This window comes from Ostrinia nubilalis, chromosome 10 (assembly GCF_963855985.1).
Source record: "Ostrinia nubilalis chromosome 10, ilOstNubi1.1, whole genome shotgun sequence".
Lineage (NCBI taxonomy): Eukaryota > Metazoa > Arthropoda > Insecta > Lepidoptera > Crambidae > Ostrinia > Ostrinia nubilalis.
Window position 1 is genome coordinate 2,219,409 of NC_087097.1, and position 20,864 is coordinate 2,240,272.

Genomic DNA, 20,864 nt, shown 5'->3' on the forward strand with positions numbered 1-20,864 from the left:
GCAATTTAGTTTCTAAATAATTCGTATAGCTCATCAGTCATGACCCAATATTGATGACGGTATGGATCATTATGGTATTTTGAAATAAAATTAATTCTGAAACTTTACAAACGCAAGTATTACACAACTGTAACATTTATTAGAAAACGAAATGACTTTGCAACGGAGTTCTTTATTTGTACACAATGGAGAGTTACCCTATTGTCATTAACCTGTTTTGTTGTATTTTAAGTTATAGTTAGGGTTTCTGCTCGAGCTTTCTCGAACTCGAGAAAACTCGAGAAATTTGGCTTCATTCGAGACGAGAAAAAAATTACCGGAGCTCGAGAATTCTCGAGTTTCGATTTTGAAGCTTTAATATTCTTGAAAGCCTATTTTCTTAGACAAAAGTAAGATTTTAATAATTTAATAGGTTAATGTTGCGTTTAGACTGGCCTAGTCTTTCCTTTTTTTAACTAATTTGATTTGCAAGTAATGATCTTAACCGAAACTAATAATGATCACCTACGAGTATGCTATATTTTATTAAGTTTGTATAACTGACTGATTTCAAGACTGAAATTTTTTTGTTAACTATCTGTTAGTTTAGGTACTTGTAAATACGTTTATTCAAGTCGTTATCTTTAAGTTTAAAAATTTATTTAAATGTTTTTTTTTGTTTGTAAATGCAGGTTTATTATCGTAATTTTTCAATTAATTTGGACTTGTGTTCTTTGGAAAACAAGTGATTCAATTGGAGCTCCAGATATTTATGGTTATTAATCCTTAAAGTACACGCGACTTTATGACTTTTGTTCCTTTAGTTAATTACTAAGTTATAATTATCCTACTAATATTATAAATGCGAAAGTTTGTGTGGATGTCTGGATGTTTGTTACTCTTTCACGCAAAAACTACTGAACGGATTTTGTTGAAACTTTACAGTATCATTGATTATAACCCAGACACATTATAACATTAATAAAAACCCGTGTTTTTATTAAATTTCAACCGATTTCAACAGTTTTAATTAAAAGACTCGAGACCCGAGAAAACTCGAGACTTTGGCCTCGAGAATTCCCGAAACTCGAGAAAAAAAATAAGTCGAGAAATCAGAAACCCTAGTTATAGTGCACGATTTGGGCCCACCCAACTCTGAAACCCCTCACCTCTTTCTTCAAAGTCTGGGAAACATTATGGGACAAAATTCGCCAACATCACACACTTATTTGTTGAGCAACATTTGTTATAGTGTATCCAAGACTGCTATCAAGAAAGAGGTGTGTATGTCGGTATAATGACAAAAAATATTACATTATACCTACATAGAGAGAGATAGGCCTTAGTGATTTGCCTATTTTCAAATAAATAAAACCCCTTACTTAAAACTGGATGAAAACGAAAGGAACTTTTCATTTATGATTTCTAATTTTTTCAACTGGTATCCGATATTTTTGTGGCGTTGTTTGTATTGTAGACATTAAAATATATTTAAAACTAAGAGATCAACTGTGACGTTTAAAAATGGGCAAACCACTCTTCTAACTGACCGCGATTGTTAATACAATGTTATATAGAAACTAATTCTTCACTGGAAGATAAGTTGGGTTGTTAAGCATATTTTTTTCCAACACAAATCGGAGTTTAGTTTTTTTTACCCTGAGATGACACCTTTTAAAAAAGATACTGCTAGAACACATTGCCCAATTAATTTAAAGTGTAAATATCTCAACAATTTGTCGATTTGAACAAAAATATGCGAACTGTAAACATAATGCAGTTGACTTAGCAGGAATATTTTAAATATTTGTTTTATTTAACTGAAGGTAGGTACTATTATATTGCGTTGCATTTTGGTGGGTATCACGTCTGTTAGTGTTATGCTGGATAAGGATAGATAGATTCTATCACTGTTTCATTCGATCAATACATGGTTGTCTCTATAAATTACTATTCGTATTATTGTCATGTATACTGTGTTGCCTGCATCTTTCTGTAGATATACTTGTCTTAAAATTATTTACTTTAATCAAGTAAAAAAATACATTTATTAACTAGTTTTCGTTGGAAATATTATATTATTATTAAGAATGAACACCAAAACCAATATAAAATGTAAATGTTTATAAAATGTGTTTACTTTTATAACACGACGATGATATCTAATTAATGAATTTTGTAACAATTGTACTCATAAATAAAATCAAGTTGTTATAATACTAGTTTATTTATTACGTTTAATTAACATGAGTATTAATTTTGTCATACATTTAGTTATTTTTAATACTTCTTTGAGGTACTAATACTTCGGCGATAACATCAAATTTTTTGTTTTAAATCTGTGTAGAGACAACCCTATGTATTATACATTTCGATACAGCTGAGCAGGGTAGTTGCGTACTCTTTCTCAGTTATTTGACGACCATCCGACTGAGCATTATTCGTGACTGCAATAACTGGAAGGGTTTTCAAAGATCTTGGTAGAAGGTAATTTAAATTTTACAATGTCAATTACTCTATAGAACAGTCAAAATACGTTTTGAAGCCACGAATACCAATAAAATTATTGTTCCACTTACCTAATTGGATGACAAGACGGCGCATTTAAAAACGCCTTCCCCTACATTTGTAGGTAACTCCATACGCAAGTCTATACACGCGTAATCACTTGTTTACGTAAAAAACAAAACTTAAAAACTTTAACTATATTTATATCTATATGTATATTTGAATAAGCGCTGAACGGCCTAACAAGTGAAAAAATAATAATAAATAAGTTCAGGAGGCCTGTGGCGTCCTTATTTTGTACAAAAGCCAGTTATCATCTGAAACAAAAAAGAAAAAATATTGAAATAAATACATTACATTATTTTGAGTGATGATAGTTTGGTCGGCTTCTAATTTGTATGAGAAATCGGCCGAAAACATTCAACTATCGAACGACAAAAAATGTGTGGCCTGCAGGGATTCTTAATATCGACGTGCCCGCGTTCAAAGCAAAGACCAGTTATGTGTATAACAGCAACCATTATGGCGGCTGTACACTATCGTCAGTCTCGTCCGAGAGCTCTCACCCAAATTCGTTTGAATGTCTCGTGAGACAGCCCCATGGTGCGAGCACGGGAGCAATAGCGAGACACCCCGAGAGGTAGCGAGTGTACAGCCGGCGTTAGGTGCAGCAGATAGGTTCCAAGTTACGCGATCACTCGTCACCGGCGGCGCTCCAGGTCACCAGTACACTGAATGGGGCTATCAGAGGCCGTGCAAGTCACTGCAGTGCCTGAGGATCACTCTCCCGTGCCACTCCCATACCTCAGACTGACTGACTCACTCAGTTACCTAAGTACACCAGCAGGTCTGCCGGTGGGTGCAGGTCACAACACTCACCGGGGCTACCAGAGGCGGAGCAGGTGCAGGTCACGACACTCACCGGGGCTACCAGAGGCGGTGCGGGTACAGGCAGGCCTGTTTGGCACCTAAAGTCACATCATTTTACCGAAGTCAGCCCTATAGCTTCGGCGCAGTGCCGATCACTGACGTTTGTCAACAAAATGGTGCTTGACTCTTGAGACAAGCTAAATTACACCATATTGTTAATGGCATTGAGCATACATTTTTTAAATACCTTCGCGAAGTCAAACTTCTGTTGGGGCAGAAAAGTTCTCGAGTGGCAACCACGGGCTGGAAGACGTAGCGTGGGCAGGCCTCCTACTAGGTGGACCGACGATCTGGTAAAGGTCTCGGGAAGAGCCTGGATGCGGACCGTGCATTGTGGATAACCTTGGAGGAGGCCTTTGTCCAGCAGTGGACGTCATTTGGCTGAAACGAACGAACGTAGTACTTATTATTATTCTGTGGTGCAGGTCACGACACTCACCGGGGCTACCAGAGGCGGCGCAGGTCACGACACTCACCGGGGCTACCAGAGGCGGCGCAGGTCACGACACTCACCGGGGCTACCAGAGGCGGAGCAGGTCACGACACTCACCGGGGCTACCAGAGGCGGTGCAGGTGCAGGACACGACACTCACCGGGGCTACCAGAGGCGGTGCAGGTGCAGGTTGCGCGACAGCACTGAGCGCACGTCGTGCGTGAACCGCAGCGCGTCGAGCACCGGCAGCAGGTTGAGGAGCGCCACGTCTAACGGGTCCGAGAACCACGACTTGATTGGGATCGCGTTGTCCAGAGGCGGTGCAGGTCACAACACTCACCGGGGCTGCCAGAGGCGGAGCAGGTGCAGGTCACGACACTCACCGGGGCTACCAGAGGCGGTGCAGGTGCAGGTTGCGCGACAGCACGGAGCGCACGTCGTGCGTGAACCGCAGCGCGTCCAGAACCGGCAGCAGGTTGAGGAGCGCCACGTCTAACGGGTCCGAGAACCACGACTTGATGGGGATCGCGTTGTCTGGAACGAACAAGCGAATAGGATAGTTTCCTAAAAAAATTTTTTAGTCCGTCATGCTTAACATCAAGAAATATTGAAAGAAAGAAAGAAACATTTATTGCCATGGACATCACAAAAGACAAAAGAGGTAAAATAAAAAAAAAGCAAATAAGACAGAGGTGACATAAAACATACAATGAAAGAGCAAGTAAACTAAGCAGTGCCACCCTGTCGCACAGCGATGCCCATCGCAACGGGACGCCACTCAGCATATGCCGTGGCCCCCGGTGAGGGAGGCCACGACGCTGGTTTTCAGTGTGCCCCATGCCGAGTGAGAGTCACGGACACTAACCTATACTGCATAAAATATACATACATAAATAATAATAATATTGGACACATATTTTTGTTTGTCAATCTAACAAATAATTACATAAGTAGTTATGGTGCGTTGAAGTTCCGCGCGACGTTACAAAGTGCGGCACTTTTATGCACTCATTGACGTCACGGGCATCTTCTTATGAACTTTGGCGCGCTTTCTCTTTAAATTTTCATTATATTGAAAAAGTGAAAAATACGTGTAGAGTATTTTTTTATAAGTTAAATGACGGACTAATTAAAACTCTTGCTTTTTGACCCAGTAAACATCCCTATTGCAACTTTCACTACTATGCAATAAAGTGCAATTCAGTCGACCTGGTATGGTATTGTGATACTACAACTGCGGGTCTACTCCGAAAAACGTTATCCGAAGTTTCGAATGTTGCCATCCCTCTCACGCAAAGCGAGATGCCAGCATGAGCGACGGTGACAGATAGACCCGAAACTACGTAAACAGCGTTTGGGAGTAGCCCTCCTGTGATTTGATTGGGATCGCGTTGTCTGAAACGGTACAAGCGAATTGAGGCTCTCACTACTAACGGGACTATTCCCACCACTGCAACTCTTGTGTAGCCAGGATCTACAGCTTGACCGCCATAAAAACCCAACCAATGAAGGTCAAGTTTGTCCCGGGGGAAAGTTAAACTATCATTGGACCCGCAACGAAATTAATCAGAAGAACAGCAGGAGTTCGAAATTAAATTACTCATAAGGTGGAATATAACCCGATTGAGCTAATTGCGCATCTCGCTGGAATGCGGCTCTCTCCCGCTTTCCCTCACGTATCCCCGCATTCGCCCCGTCTGTACCAGAGCGTCGATATGATGTCACGGCCGTCAGGTGTGCCATTAAATCTTTCGGGTTGTACAGTCGACTCAGTGCTAAGAATCTACAGCTGTAAATTGATGGGATTGCGTGGTCTGTAACCTATGCGCCACAGCCATTACTGCCAAGGGCCCACACTACAATTTGCGGGGGTATATTGCTAATGCACGCCCGCTCTCACGCCGCGCGTGTTGAAAAGCTTTTTGATGGCCACGATAGCCGAACGGTGAAGGGGTCGGAGTTGCCGACTCGAGATCCAAGGAACGCGGGTTCGAATCCCACCGCCGCTCGACTATTGTGGTGAGCCCACTCGTAACACAAGCTTATTTATCTTAACACAAGGGGCTAACGGAACTATTAGTAATTTGGGCAATACAAGTTGCTAATAATCTTAAAAAAAAAAGCGTTTCCCGCGTCCGCGCCACACTGCGCTGCTCATACTATTTTTCGATACAGACGCACGTGCGTGCGTTTTAGCGTAGGCCCTAGAATATTTCACAGTATTTAGTATTTAGTAAAAAAAAAGTATTTAGCTCGATGTGCTGTATTTCGTAAATGACTTTAAAATCTTAAGTAGATACCAAAACATTGACCATCAAAATTATATCAGTAACTTTTTTTATACGAAAACGCCTTTAACAAGATTAACAAAATATGTACACAAACAAGTTGATAAGGCTTCACTGAGATGTTATCGCGTGGAGTTTTGACTTATTTATCAGTAAATATTAGATAACATTGTACATAATATTTGAACAATAACTGGTCATATTGTTATTGGTAGAACAATCTTTTTCTTTCACTTGTTCAGTGATTGCTCGCCGTTTTACAGTTTGTATACAGGGTGTCCTGTATAAAAAAGGTTAAAAAAATCATGAATTCAAAGGGTTTACAGGCATTTGTCGGTAAACGAAACGTACGACGCCGACGGCCGCAGAAAAGGCTGATGATAATAATATAACAAACAAGGCAGTAAAAATTGGATGCACATAGCCAGCGGCAGGGAACGGTGGAAAATGATGGAGGAGACTTTTATCCAAAGGGGCCACAAATAAAGGAAATACAGATTAATTAAACAAAACTGTCATGTGGAGTGTAAAGCTGTAATAAATAAATAATTAATTGGTATTTGTCTCGAGATTTCAAAGCATTATTTAGAATGAACTCTTTTGCACTTTGTATTAAAGTCTCAATTTGTTTAAATAACATACCTGGAAAGTCCCGGTAGGCCCCGGGCGAGTTGTCCAGAATGAAGACCCTGTTGAGGTCGTCACATATCGACGACAGGTTCTTGGTGTACGACCCGTGTTCCGCGGTGCAGTGTTGTCTGAAAAAAAGCGTTTTTGTGTTATCAAATAGGTTTGATACTTTTAACACTGGCCAAAAATAATTAACTGTGATTTCAAAATAATAAAAAATATCAGCAGTGAACGACTGCTGCTAATATCAGCAGTGAAGTCAACGTCAAATAGTTTGTGACACCCAAAGTAGCCAAAAAGTTCGCAACACGTCTTTGTTACAATTGGTATAAGGTTGTGCTGTCAACTTTTTGGCCACTTTGGGTGTCGCTAACATTTGAAGCTGACTGTACTGTATCAAATAAGCTTTGGATTGAGAAAACATTTTGGGGACACCATGTATTAAAAAATAATAAAATGTACCTTGTCCCTTTATGCAAAAAAGTAGCATCCTTCAACTTACGATTTTACTTTCTCTTGTACACACAATGACATACGTAAATAAATAATGTCATTATCTATAGATATTAGATAATATAACATTATGATAAAGCAAATCTAACGATAACTCTATCGCCAAAATCGTGTGATCGCGTGTCTCCTTTCCGTGAAATATAAACCGTACAAACGGCAATTCCACAAAGTTGTATTGCGCGATACGATAAATTTACGAATGCGACGTTCGTGACTTGTCCCTTTTATTACTTTATCACTGTATCAAGGTCACACAGGTAAACAAGAAACACACGTGCAAGTTAACTTGTAACCACAATTTCATGGGGCAGGTACACTATGCGGGAAATTGATCAAACAGAAACGCGAACACGCACACCGAAGTATGGGCGACACACGGCGAAATTAACTGAAAATGTGCGTTCACACTATGTCTTGATAAATTTCGCGCAGTGTACCAGCGCCATCAGTTATTAGCATTCGCAATCGTGAATTAATGACATTAAAGTTCAATGTATTGTTGACGCTCCAATGCCATCAGGAACCAAAGCTAGCTTGGTATTATGGATGGGTTTTTATTAAGATTAGATTATACCTACTTTAACTTGAAAAAAATCGTACTACACAATGTTCTATTTGGTGGTCTTAGATGCACAGGAAATGGGGGAGATTTTGGGGATTCCAATTTGGGCTAATGCTAAACAATGCTTTAAAAATATATTTTATTCAGGTTGTAGGGTCGATAAAAAGCAGTAAATCTGGTATGGCAGTGATCAACAAAGACATTCATTCAGATATAAGCAAAAGAAAATAAGTTATTGCCTAAAATTAGCTATTTTCTTCCTATTGGCTCTGTGCACGATTACAGCGCCAACTAGCGTCCACAACATTGTGGGCTCTGTCACATTGACATTTAGGTCGTATATTTGTGAAAAAATATCGAAATGAAAAAGTAACAAATATTTTCGACTAATAAATTGTTGTGATATCACGATTTGGGTGGAAAAAAGGTTTTGAAATCATTTTGGTCATTCAAATCAAATGAGGTAAGTCTTAAAAGTGTGTTTAATTTTGATTGTGTCAGGGTTTGTTTACTTCATTTATAGTTGTAGTTTTACAGTAAAACAAAAAGAAAAAGCTACTTTAACGGTTTCATTATATAACAGTAAATATAATTAAATGTTCCTGTATCGCTAGTAATAAATTAAATATCGTTTTCAGATCGAAATGAGTATTGTTTTGAAGACCGGGTTTGTGAGTGTTACAATATCAAATTCCAACCACAAACCGTATTTAAAGGAAAGTTGTTGGTATTGGCTGGACAAGTCCGAGATGTAGAAGAATTAGGAACAAAACAAGGGCAGAGTTCAATAATTCACGCTCTCATCATAAGGCAAACATCTGTGCACAACAACTACTGTGACTCATTTTTGTACTACCACGTTGTATAGTCTAGTTATTTCCAAATTGTAAACGGCTATTAAACCAGCCCTATCGAAATACAGTCCACTCTTTTATTTTAGTTCCCAGTAGGACCCTATTCATGCGATTAATTAATGATATTAAAATGTATTATGTAGAATCGCTTTGCCATTGACAGATACATCTGATGACAGAGCTTACATTATTTCTACTTTTGACCACCATGAGCGCTGCGATAGATTATGTTACCCCCACCTAGTACTTCGCACCCAGCGAATAAGAAGTCTAATGTCAGCTTTTTAGTTATATCTGTCTTGTCCTAAGTGTTTCATTTCCCACTTCCCCAGTTTATTCAAGCATCTGTCATTGAGAGCCAAAGCACACGTTGCGCCGCACCGCAGATTTCGTCGTACCGCGCAGATATTTCTATGTAAAACGTCGCATCATGTGCTTTGGCTCCAAGTATATTTTTTTTACGTCCAGCCCATAGATTACATTTTCATTGCTTTTCGACTTTACAATAAGTGAACAAGGTTCAAATTATGGTGGCAATATACCAATACAGAGCCCTGTAAAGGGGGCGTCCATTAATTACGTGAGACTTTTAGGGGGGGGGGGGAGGGGGTCCAGAAAAACCTCATTTAATCTCACGTGGGGAAGAGGGGGGGTGTCGAGAAATATCACGTAATTTTTTTATTTTTTTTCCACAACAAAAAGAGTAAATTCTCCGTCTGCATTTGTGAACACAGTCCCAGTTTTTGATACGCAGTTTGCTACCAATGCTTTAATATTAACAAAATGTAAACTAATAGTTAAAAATTGTACTAAAAGTAAAAAAACTGGGCCTAAATTGTTTTGTTTTACCATTTCAGTTAATTTTTTTACGCAGGTCGGGTTTTTTTTATATAATCTAATATTTTCGAAGCATGGATTATGTCATTTACATTGCAAATAGGCATTTTGGAAAATCTCACGTGAGATTAGGGGGTTGAAAAATTGCCAAAATTGTCTCACGTAATTAATGGACGCCCCCAAAGGCTTAAATCAAATAAACAACTAGTACCTGTAGAACCGTCGCCGCAGAATCCCCCGGCCGTTGTCCAGTTTGTCGGCGACCGCCGCGCCATATATCTCCATCGAGGCTGTGAACACTACCAGCTCGTACCACTGAGACACCTAAGGGACAATACAATGGGATCAATTAATTATAATAATCTAAATCATTTTCAAAACTCTAAAAATTATAAAGAGCTAAAGTTTGTGTTTGTATATTTGTTAAATTGTAAGGGGTAATTTCGGAATCTACTGAACCGATTTTAAAAATTCTTTCACCAATAGAAAGAAAGAAAAGAAATTGCTGAGTGACATAGATTGGTTATGTATAAAAACTGAAAAATTCCACGCGGGCGAAGCCGCGGGCGGAAAGCTAGTATAGTATAAAATTATTGGCAGTACGTCTGTCACGCTGCTATTCGCCTAAATGAGAAAGCGCTTTCAAGAATCTTATAAACAAAATTAAAGAATCACCCTTAAACTCAGCAAATTACATACCAACTTAACATATTTACTTTACATTTGATAGTGTCAAATGAATTGGTTAGATTTTACGTACATTATAAGTATTAAGTGTACCATATGTGTGACACATGTTTACGATAGATTTATTTGTGTTATTTCATACTTGTAATAACCTAACTCATGCCAGATGATAATTCTCACTTACAACCATGTGTAGAAGTATGAAATAACTTTTATTAAGCCAGTCTGTAATTTTATTGACTTCCACTACTGGACAAAGACCTCCTCCAAGGATTACCACAACAAATATTGAAATTTATAAAATTTTTATAGTAAGGTTTTGCCATAAGTCTGCTATATTTCTTTTGGTTGATTATTATGAGTTTTTTCTGTGGTGGAAGGGTCTAAAGTCGACGACTGTCCGACGTGCGGCCGCAGTGAGTGTGCGAAATTATATACGCGTGAGCGATAAGGATGGGTAGTTTGGGGACATTTGGACGAAATTCTATGTGCTCGGCGACCAGACTTTACCTAAATACTAATTATAATCTGAAATCTAGCTCTACATTTTAGACAAATCTAGTACATTAACATTTGATGGTGAAAAGACAGGAGATAGTAATAGGCAGGTATGTACCATTCTAGACTGCATCTCAGTGTGATTGCAGTCAAATATCTGCCTTTTTCTGCATAGAAAAAACTGATAGGAATGTATTAAGGCACTGGATTTTCTCAAGCAAAAGCAAGACAAAATCGGATTGGACAATAATGATTATAAGTAAGTTACTTTTCTGACTGAGTCAACACACTAGAAACTATGTGTACATTTTATGTGCAAAACAAGCACTTGTTAACTTGAATGTAACATCTAAATCTACTTACTATATCCAAGAAATAATCCACATGAGGCCTCTTATGAACAAAAAATCTGACTGGATGTTTGTCGATCGTCACTTTCAGGACAAAATCTGGAGGTGTGCCAGGCTTCACCGTCGGTCGAAGCATCGCATCGTGGTGCGAATGAATTAGTGTCTCATCTAAATCTAATACCAGCATTTTTCTTTTAACTAAACCTGAAAATTAAAACATTTAATAAGCTGTACAAGTGCTTGAATAAAAATATGTTAGTTTACAGCAGAATTCTAATAAGAATCTAATTAAGTTAAAAATGTGGTTTATAGCTGAACGTGAAAGTAGGTGGTAAAGTAATAATAATAGTCACTTTCACACACCAAATACCTATAGTTTTATCAATAAGGAAACCTCATTATCAGCGTGATCTATAGACAGTTTATACAGGACACATGTACCAGAAGTGGTTGTAAACAGGATGTTAGCTTGGTTATAGCAACTCTTATTGATAAATACGAATAACTTACTCAGCCTGTGTCGAGATACCGGGGACAGTGGATAGATTTCATATTTGACAGATTGATATTGCGCCAACTGAAAACGAACACCACGTGAGCCTTTTTACATCTGCGTAGAAACCAAAATATGCACAGCATTGTAAACACTGTAATGTATATTTACCGCTCGATATTGCTTCTTAAACATATAACAAAAACAACTCCATACTTTAGATGCGAGAAGCATGAACGTGCGAAGGCCCATTTGCAATTGTTTCAGCATTTGAACAGTTTATGAAACGGTCACGAATATATAAATACGCTTAATGTTAAACAACAGCGGTTGAAACGAGATCATTGACGGCGTAATTCAAAACAAATTCAACAAAAATTAACTGCCGAAAACATCTAACCCGCCATGACATAATCGACCCAATTCACAAACCATAAACAAAATAGAGAATTTCCTTTCATTTTGTTTATGGCAATAGGGCTGTTCTTTATTTTATAATTACCGGTTTCTTTATGATTTCCACAGATAAGCATCACACGCCAGATTTCAGTTCTAAAAAGAGTGTGAACAAATCGCAGATGGCGCTTTGGTTGTTGGTTTGGTTTTAGCATGAAAAGGATTTATAAGTTATTAAGTGCTCAGTGATGGTAATCGAAGTTGATTATTATTCATCAATTTTGATTTACATTAGCGGAACGTTTAATTTAACCAAGACTTCAGTCTCTGTGGTCTAGTGGCTACAGAGGTTCCTGGTTCGATCCCAATGTGGGAAAAAGGAACCGTTTCGTAATAATTGATAACACCTTTAAACTACATATTAAGAAATGAAAATAATAGTCAATAAAACGATTAAACAAAGATAAACTTTATTAAAATCTTATAAAATAAAATCATCATTTTAATTATTAAATATCTCCAACTATCAACTGCAAAAATGGTTCCTCGAAAATGGAGTCTGTAATACCAAGGAATGGTTTCAACCATAGGAAGTCCACTTTTAGACAAGGCCTCCTCCAAGGATTTCCACAAGTCAATACAAAAGGTTTAATCCAGCCTAGCCACAAGTTTTCATTCAGTATCAGTTTAAATAAAATAAAATTAATTGAAAGATTTGTATGTGTACAATTGTACATTGATGCCGCTTAGAAATAAATATTTTAAGGACTATCAGTTATTTTTGAGTATACTGTTAACTCCAAACAACTTTCTGGTTTAATCTTGAGTTTGTGGTAGTACCCTAGGAAATAGAATAATATTAAATTAGCCTAATAACTAACAGGTAAATATTTTATCAAAATAATTTACCTAGTTACCTACTTCTACACATTTCATTTGCAAACTCGCTCTTATTACCACTACGTAAAGTGCTACAGAATCCAGTTTGTTATGTAGTCGTCTGAGTATTAAGTAAATTATAATCGGAGTTTAAAATAATTTAGCTCCAACACAGAATCCAGGTCCATTCGGAGGCTGCGCGTTGATGGCTCGGCGTCTCATGCGGCAGGCATGCTCTTCTATGCGATGGCGAGCCTTGTCCAGGATGCTAAGCCTCACGTTCCTCTCAAGGGAATTGGAAGCGAGGCCAGCACTCCAAAGACGTTCGGCGGCTGCACTGGTCCGTGGCCATACCCTGTTTTGGGTATCAAATAACATTTTATTTAAACTTTTTTTACAGCGACTAACCCCGTCTCCGCACAGTGCAATGTATTAAACATAAACCTTCCTCTTGAATCACTACAGACATTGATAATGATAATTAAATAAGCGGACAGATAGCCGGGGCTATTTTATTTTTTAATATGATTTCCACGAAAATTCATCAACTTTATTAAATTAAACTATACTAATGAAATGACTGGCTAAAGAGTAGTCTACCTACCTGTTAATAACATTAGTGTCGTCGACCACTTCACCCCACATACAAGCCTCCCCCCCGACGATGTTGTCCAATGACGCCGTATCGTCCACTAAGTTCACCATCAACCGAGGGTCGGCCATGTACATGTCCTCCCAATCGCCCCCGGTCTTCAAATGGTCCAGATACCACGACGCGGAGAAGATAAGGCGGTGGCCTGCTTTTAGTATCTAGGAATGAAAGTAGGATTGATATAATAAGTAGGTAATAATTATTCATAAATTACTTACTTATTGTTATACTTATAAATTTCATAATGTACTTTCTGTATTGAAAAACATAATGTTATTTAAAATAGACATAAATCATAAACATTTTATAACAAATGAAAAATGCAAACAATTTTTGCAATATGAATGTAAAAGGAAGCAAACATGCCATTAATGCTTTAAAAAATGCGTGAGATAACAAATTATACAAAAACAATGCTGATAAAACTTGCCTTGACCATCTCCTCCACCCATCCATTTTTCCATACATGAATGATTGTGTCCGAGGATAGGGGCACTCCAACGTCGAATACTTCCTAAAAATGAAAATTATGCTATTAAAAATGAATTGTATGACCTATTTTTGAATGAATAGCTATTATTCCTCATATAAGAATGACTATTACTCATTTGGAAACTTACTTGCCATACTATAGGTTTCGTATTATTTCCTAGAAGTGGAATCACATTCTTCATAAAGAGCGCATGGAGCTGTGTCGCTGTCATATGGTGATCTTTCATGTATTGTTGAAGATCTGGATTCGATTCCCTGAAGTAGGTAATAATAGCCAACATAACCAATATCAATAAATTACTTTTCATGAATCAAGGATGTCCCCAAGATCCCTTACCAACAATCAAACTGCACCTCGTCACCGCCAATATGAAAGTATTTGTCAGGAAACCACTCCTGTACTTCTTCCATAAGCTCCTGGAACAATTTGTACGTGGTGTTGACGGTTGGGTTCATGGGACCGAGACCGACGACTTTGCCATCTGAGAAGCATTCTGTCAAAACGTTTGGGAAAGCTTCACCCCATGACCTCGTGTGACCTGTGATGTTAACAATAAAGCTTTGATAAGCTATGAGACAAATAAAAGCTAGCAACAAGTTCGTCGCATTATCAATGCGCGGCAGTGTTGGAGACAAAAGGTAACGTACAGTACCTTATCCCTAGATACCTATACCCATAGGACATTTTATTTTAGGACCGTTACGAAACTTTGATAACGTAGTTAAGTACTTAGTTAATATTTACAACTAATAACATTTATACGAGATTACTAACAGCACTCAGTAAAATGTAACTTTACAAGTATTATCGATCGCATTAACCAATTATTTAAGTATTACTTATTATTATTCTGTGGTATTATGTTCAATGGAATTGAGATAAGACTCACTGACTGGCGTAAGTTATATTGTTATTTCACTTGACGCGAATCAAGGAGCTTGGAGAGATAAATTCTTACTAAGATAGTACATTAATTTATTTCTTTTATTTATACGATACATACTTGAGCTAAATAAGAGCATCAATTTATTTAAATAAAAATCTGTATGTACCTACTTGCAACAATGGAGATTCATTTTGAAGTTTTACTATAAATTACTGTATAATAATATCGTCAGTTGCAGGTTCACTTGGGGTAACTGACAAAATACAGTTTTTCAGTAGAGCCGTTTAAAGTTTTTTTTCGTCTTAAATCGAACATAACTTTTTTCCTATTTAACCTTTTTTAGATCTGTTTTTACAGAAATGCTTAGAATTCTACGCGGTTTTAGATTAAATTAAAAGAATTATCTAATATGTCTTAGTTCAGGAAATAAATTGCAGTTACACCAATGTATTTTTGTACTTTTGACAGTTACACTAATTTTACACCAAACTTTTGGAAAAAACATAGGTCAAATTGGTGTAAGTACTGCCAAATTTAAAATAATTTGATATATTTGCTGGGTTTTGTTTATTTAGTTGCTGTATAATTTATGTAAAAGTATTAAAAAATAAGAGAATTCATGAAAAAAATAACATTTTATCATTTTCTTTATTTTTTTTTAAATTTTATTAGAAGTAACTTTTATTTTATTCATTAAAAAATGTTAAAAAAGCCACGAAAATCAAGAAAATATGTGTATTTAATTTTTTTAAGACGGAAATATTGAAATAACTAAAGTATTACTGTGAAACTAAGTAATTTGAATATTTTTTTAAGCTTCGACTTACCAATCCGTATTTAGCTCTACGGAGCAACTTAAACTGAAAACAAAATGGATTTAATTTCCCACCTCTTTATAGCAATGTTGAATTAAGGTCATGAGTACTACAACAGTAAAAGTAACAGAGTAACAACAGGTTAATGTTAACACCGCGCATTGACGCCTAGTTGGCTGGATAGTTTGCTCAATTTCAATATTTTTTTTTTGTTGAGCTAACTTTAACTTCTTTAACTGATACTGCTGGTATAATAATAATGTAATATGCCTTAAAACTTTCTAAATTCCTATTTTATTTCATGTTATAAACCTTAGCAAATCAGTGTAATTGCAAAGTTTTGTAGCAAAATTTTTACATTATTACAGATACACCAATTCAACCTGGTAAAATTATTACAATGTCAGTTACACCAAAATTGTGAAGGAAATCTGAAAAGTTCACACCTGAAAATGTCCGTGTAACTGTAATTTTTTTAAAGCTAGAATTTTTTTATGTATACCATTCGAAAGAGCAGAAAAAACTAAGAAAGACTGTATATTTAACTCAAAAACCGTATTTTGTCAGTTACCCCAAGTGAACCTGCAACTGACGATATTTCAATCTGGGTTTGCTGCAGTGACTTACCAGGGACATCAAATTCCGGCAACACTCTGATGCCTCTCTCTGTGGCATACTGCAACACCGTCGCTATGTTATCCTTGGTGTACACCAAGGATGGATCAAATGCGCCTTTGCCACTGAAAAATGCATTATAAGACTTATCTTTCTTAAACGTAGGTATAGCTCACTTAATTAAGGTCGTAAGTTCATTCTGATCATAGTACGATGTATTTCTTATCTGAATGGAAATTACTAGCTACGACACTTGTGATTTATATCGGTCGATTCTACCACTGAACCGAAAACTTTCCTTTTTAGATTAGGTACCTACCTTAGATCTGGGAACTTCTCGCTCTGGTAGGGGAAGCTTTGGTCGTCAACTATATGCCAGTGGAATACATTCAACTTGTTCATAGCCATGGCGTCCAGGGTCTTGAGGATGTTGGACATCGATATGAAATGCCGACCCGTGTCCAGTAACAGCCCACGGTGGGCGTATCGCGGAAAATCAGCAATATGCGTTCTGTTTACACAAATATCCTGTAATTTTAGGTAAAGAATCCTGAACAAAATGTCTTAAAAATGTCTATGAAAACGTTAAAAAAATCTAAAAATCATTAATCAGCGTAACTTGTATGAAGGTAGATTAATGAGACACATTTTTGTTTAAATCATTTGTATACCTACAATGCTTACTCCATCCTTATCATCTGTTAGGTATAGCAGGTGACTCCAACTCTCGAGTCCTCTGAGTATGCCCCATATAGAACTGCTCAAAAGTTTTGCTGTTGTAGAAATGGTTAGTTCATCTGAAATACACAAAGTGCTGTGACAAGAGTAGGTACAGTCGAATCAACAGCACATCAATTCAGGCAAAATAGCACGTAATTATAATAATAAGTGGGAGATGCTAGTGTTTATCTTAGGTCCGGTTTCCACTATAGCGGAGAGGCGATAAGAGGATAATAATATTATTCTGTGTTTTTAATAACTCTGAATCAGACTTTGGAACCGAAGCTGAGCAAAGCCGAAATGTGGTGTGGAAACAAAATCTGATTTTCTTCTCCTCTCCACTTTGGAGGTAATCGGGCCTTGATGTGCCGTCATCTGATTTGCCTGTGTCTAAAATTATTTATAATACGAAAGTACATTCTTTCAAGTAAGAAATCATGAGTGTTCGATACATAATTATGTGAGCTTATCGTAACCCTTTTAAGATTGTAAATGAGATGACCACTCAATACCTTATAAAAGTGGAAAACGATCCAAGGTAAACATTAATGACTTTGACTAAACGGACGCTAATAATTAACAATGGTTAATAACCATTTAATCACATTCATTGTAATAAAGAAATAGATGGAATGTGTTCTGGTATATTATAAAGGGAGATAGGAACCAATCACCCCACGTAACAGACTACTGTTATACCTTTAAATAAATAAATTTAAAACTATCTTGATATTTCTATATTATTTGTTGACCAGAATTTGTCATTCGGTAATAGTAGATGGTATATGATAACCCAGTTATCTGGGGTCAGCGACACATTGTTTTTCTTTTTCATTTATCGGTATTCTGGTCTGGACCTCCCGTGTCTACGCGGAATTTATAATGCGTACCATTGTCAATTATTATTCTTATTTTAGTAGGTAAAACATCGCAAGACTTTCTTTATATTTCTCCAACTTCTTTCATTATAAATAGGTATCCTTATGCAAGGAGAGGGTTCACTAGTTGATTAGTCCAGCGGTTTGATATAGTGGAATGAACTTATGACCTTTCAAACTGGCCGTGGCATGGCAGTTCGTTATCAAAATATTTTTAGCTGTTGTCCACAAGTTAAAAATAAGTCGCTAACCCCATTATTTATCAGGATTGCCCTATGCAAATCTGTAGTTGATTAGTGTTTGAATTTATCTTAGTGGCCCCTCTAGAAAATGTTAAATTCGTCATTGATCTGATATTGTGATCACTTCTAGTTTAGGGAATAAACTGACCGATTCAGTTTTTAAGTACGCTCTGCACAAAACATAAGTATCTTTCATAGTTCCTTCTATTAGTGACCGCCAAAGCGGTCCCCCTAATCTAAAGATAGATCATATTAAACGCGTCTCTCAAATTACGGGTCTACTCCGTAAGATGCCTGTTCTGTGTTTTAGACTTTAACTTTTTATCGATGTCTTGGATCTCTCTCACTCACGCAGATTGGGATGCTACTACTACTTACAAGATACCTAGAGTGAAACATAGAGCTGTAAATAAACAAGTCACGTTCCACTAGACATTACTATGTAACGATTAGGTACATAAGTAATCTGTAACGGTGCGCACACGATTGAAATGCAGTTCACCCTTGTTGAGCAGCCTAGTGCTGTCCAACCATCCAAATATAAAAAAGATTACTTACAACTTTCATCCATGTTGAAGTAAGGATATTCTTCGCATGGTGAAATCAATTCAATATCCAATTCCTTCAGTAAGCCTTGATAATAAGGATCTTCAGAGTTGGTCTCCCTCGGGAGCCTATGACGAGATGTCTTAGGTTTACGATTTAGATCCAAATTGAATGTGTTTCTCATAATGAATGAGTACCTCTCTATCGCTTTTGCTAGAATTGGACATGTGTGGTTGGTTGCCTGTGAAAAAGATAAGCTCTCTAAAGTTTTGATTGGAATGTTTTTCCTTCCTTGTTCCGTAAAGCTGCGCTCAACGTCAAGTTTATAATAGGTAGCCTGTCGAGTCTCATAAAATCACGTTTTTAGTCGATTTTCTTCTTTGTTGTCCTTATTATCTACTCGAAAAACTGTGTAGTTTATACCAACTTTACCATTACCCTACTATTTTTACCTGCTGTATTTTTATAACTACTGACGATCTGTAACCAGAAAGTGAACCCTAGTTAGCTAGCTACTAGCTACCCATCACTAGTACCTACGTGCCGTGGTCAACAACTCCACCCGTGGCTCCTCTCTTCGAGAAAATCGATAATTTGAACAAAACATTCCAAACTCATTTATAAAATTTGCTCTAAATGGCAAAGATTATTTTAAAAAGGGTACTTACCAGCGTTGCCAGTTTTTTTCGCCAAGTCGGGACTTTGGTACTTTTTGAGTGAAAATAGCGGGATTCTTCCGTTAGAACATATTAAAAAAACCCAAGCGGGACATATTAAAAAAACGTATAATATAGTCGAAGGTTTTCAAATATTTATCTTTTTATTTGACTTAAAATTACGTTTACGTGACAATAGATAGCAAAAGTAGCCATAGAAAATGTATTTTAACAAAAAAATAATATTTTAAATCAGATTTACTCTATCGTTAAATTCGTCTAGAATAAAAAAATAAAAAAAGTTTTATTCTTTACAATAATATTATGGCGTTTCAAACAATAGTCTGGTGAAGTGAGTGTCTCTCTCCGAAAAGCGGGACCGAGCCTGTCCCGCGCGGGACATTTAAATTTGATTTAAAAATCGGGACGTCCCGCCAAAATCAGGACGTCTGGCAACGCTGGTACTTACCTACTGCGAGTTAGTAGGAATAAATAAAGTATTTAACTTGTGTTTTGGGGTCTGACGTAAAATGAGCACTAATTCACAAAATGCGCACTTTGCTATACTTACTACTAATATTTTAAACAAACTCTTCAGCCTTTGATGTGATTAAGGGTTCCTTGTCAGGACTACGGAACCCTAAAAAGTGCGCATTTTGCGAAGTGCACATTCTTCGTCAAGCCCGTGTTGTTGTGGTTTATTAACGTTTTAAAAAAGTAGAAAACTTTATTTGGTACTTACTATTTAGATTTGTGCTTAGAAAAGTGTTATTTGAAACTTTTAAAAGTTATTGCTTAGAATAATACATTAATATTATCTGGTGATTGTAAATAAGCAAGCAAAATTTTCTTAAATAAAAGTTTTTGTACGGTTTTAAAATTAAAAACTTACCTTTATTTTAAACGCTGAGGTATTTACAGTAAAATAATACCTTTCCGATTTTTGATACTGCGGTTTAGGCCAAACTTCACCTTTTGTTGGAGGATATTTCGGCCCTGGATTATTATTGTAAATAGCAGACGAGTAAAATACACAAAATCCACAAATTAACAATGAATATAAAAGCATGATGACTGAAAAGTCTAAGCGTATTAGTGCTATGATTTAAATTGTTCAACTTTAATTTATTGAGGTCCCGGGTTTTGTAATGACAGATTTTATAACTGTGTTGATAACTGTCAGTCAAGAGCAGTCAAGAGTATTGTCTATTGTCCGTGGTATTGTTGCGACAGCTATGGGTTGCGTTCTAAAAAAAGGAAAATATGGACATCAGCCGTGGCGCTAGTGTCAACTCTATAAATACAAAAACGTAAAGTTCTGAGCAATCGGGATTTTCGTTAAAATACCTAACAAATTTTTATCTTTGTGGAGTGCAACAGAAAGGGGTTTTTTTATTATTTAATTATTAATACATATAATAATATATTTTATTTTGAAAACCGGTAAATTATAAAAAGAAATAGAAAACCGATAAAGTATATTTTTATCCTAACACTATCTTTTTGTCATCGATGGTCTACAAG

At 36.8% G+C, this 20,864-nt stretch overlaps 2 protein-coding genes and 1 long non-coding RNA gene across 5 annotated transcripts; 1 reads left to right on the plus strand and 2 right to left on the minus strand.

Moving 5' to 3' along the window:
• Positions 1–1,105: 1,105 nt before the first annotated feature.
• LOC135075677 (CTD nuclear envelope phosphatase 1 homolog) lies at positions 1,106–12,003 on the minus strand. 2 transcript variants are annotated; one of them, XM_063970129.1, is made up of 7 exons: positions 11,734–12,002; positions 11,580–11,646; positions 11,083–11,273; positions 9,746–9,858; positions 6,781–6,896; positions 4,234–4,384; positions 1,106–2,804 (listed from the first exon to the last, which is right to left on the minus strand). In XM_063970129.1, exons 1-6 carry the CDS (start codon positions 11,830–11,832, stop codon positions 4,239–4,241), a joined length of 732 nt encoding a protein of 243 aa, XP_063826199.1. In that variant the 5' UTR covers positions 11,833–12,002; the 3' UTR covers positions 1,106–2,804; positions 4,234–4,238. The 2 variants fall into 2 exon arrangements, with proteins under 2 accessions (XP_063826199.1, XP_063826200.1); XM_063970130.1 differs by lacking the exons at positions 1,106–2,804; positions 4,234–4,384 and adding an exon at positions 5,011–5,245 and having other exon boundaries at positions 11,734–12,003.
• Positions 8,110–8,764, plus strand: LOC135075678 (uncharacterized). The gene is made up of 2 exons (XR_010258089.1): positions 8,110–8,306; positions 8,482–8,764. It is a non-coding gene; the product is annotated as an uncharacterized LOC135075678 (long non-coding RNA).
• Positions 12,004–12,406: 403 nt separating the features above from the next.
• LOC135075679 (beta-hexosaminidase subunit alpha-like) lies at positions 12,407–20,524 on the minus strand. 2 transcript variants are annotated; one of them, XM_063970132.1, is made up of 10 exons: positions 20,233–20,524; positions 18,697–18,925; positions 16,983–17,095; positions 16,618–16,826; positions 16,311–16,423; positions 14,319–14,520; positions 14,110–14,236; positions 13,920–14,003; positions 13,442–13,647; positions 12,407–13,192 (listed from the first exon to the last, which is right to left on the minus strand). In XM_063970132.1, exons 1-10 carry the CDS (start codon positions 20,407–20,409, stop codon positions 12,988–12,990), a joined length of 1,665 nt encoding a protein of 554 aa, XP_063826202.1. In that variant the 5' UTR covers positions 20,410–20,524; the 3' UTR covers positions 12,407–12,987. The 2 variants fall into 2 exon arrangements, with proteins under 2 accessions (XP_063826202.1, XP_063826201.1); XM_063970131.1 differs by having other exon boundaries at positions 16,974–17,095.
• Between the last annotated feature and the right edge of the window lie 340 nt (positions 20,525–20,864).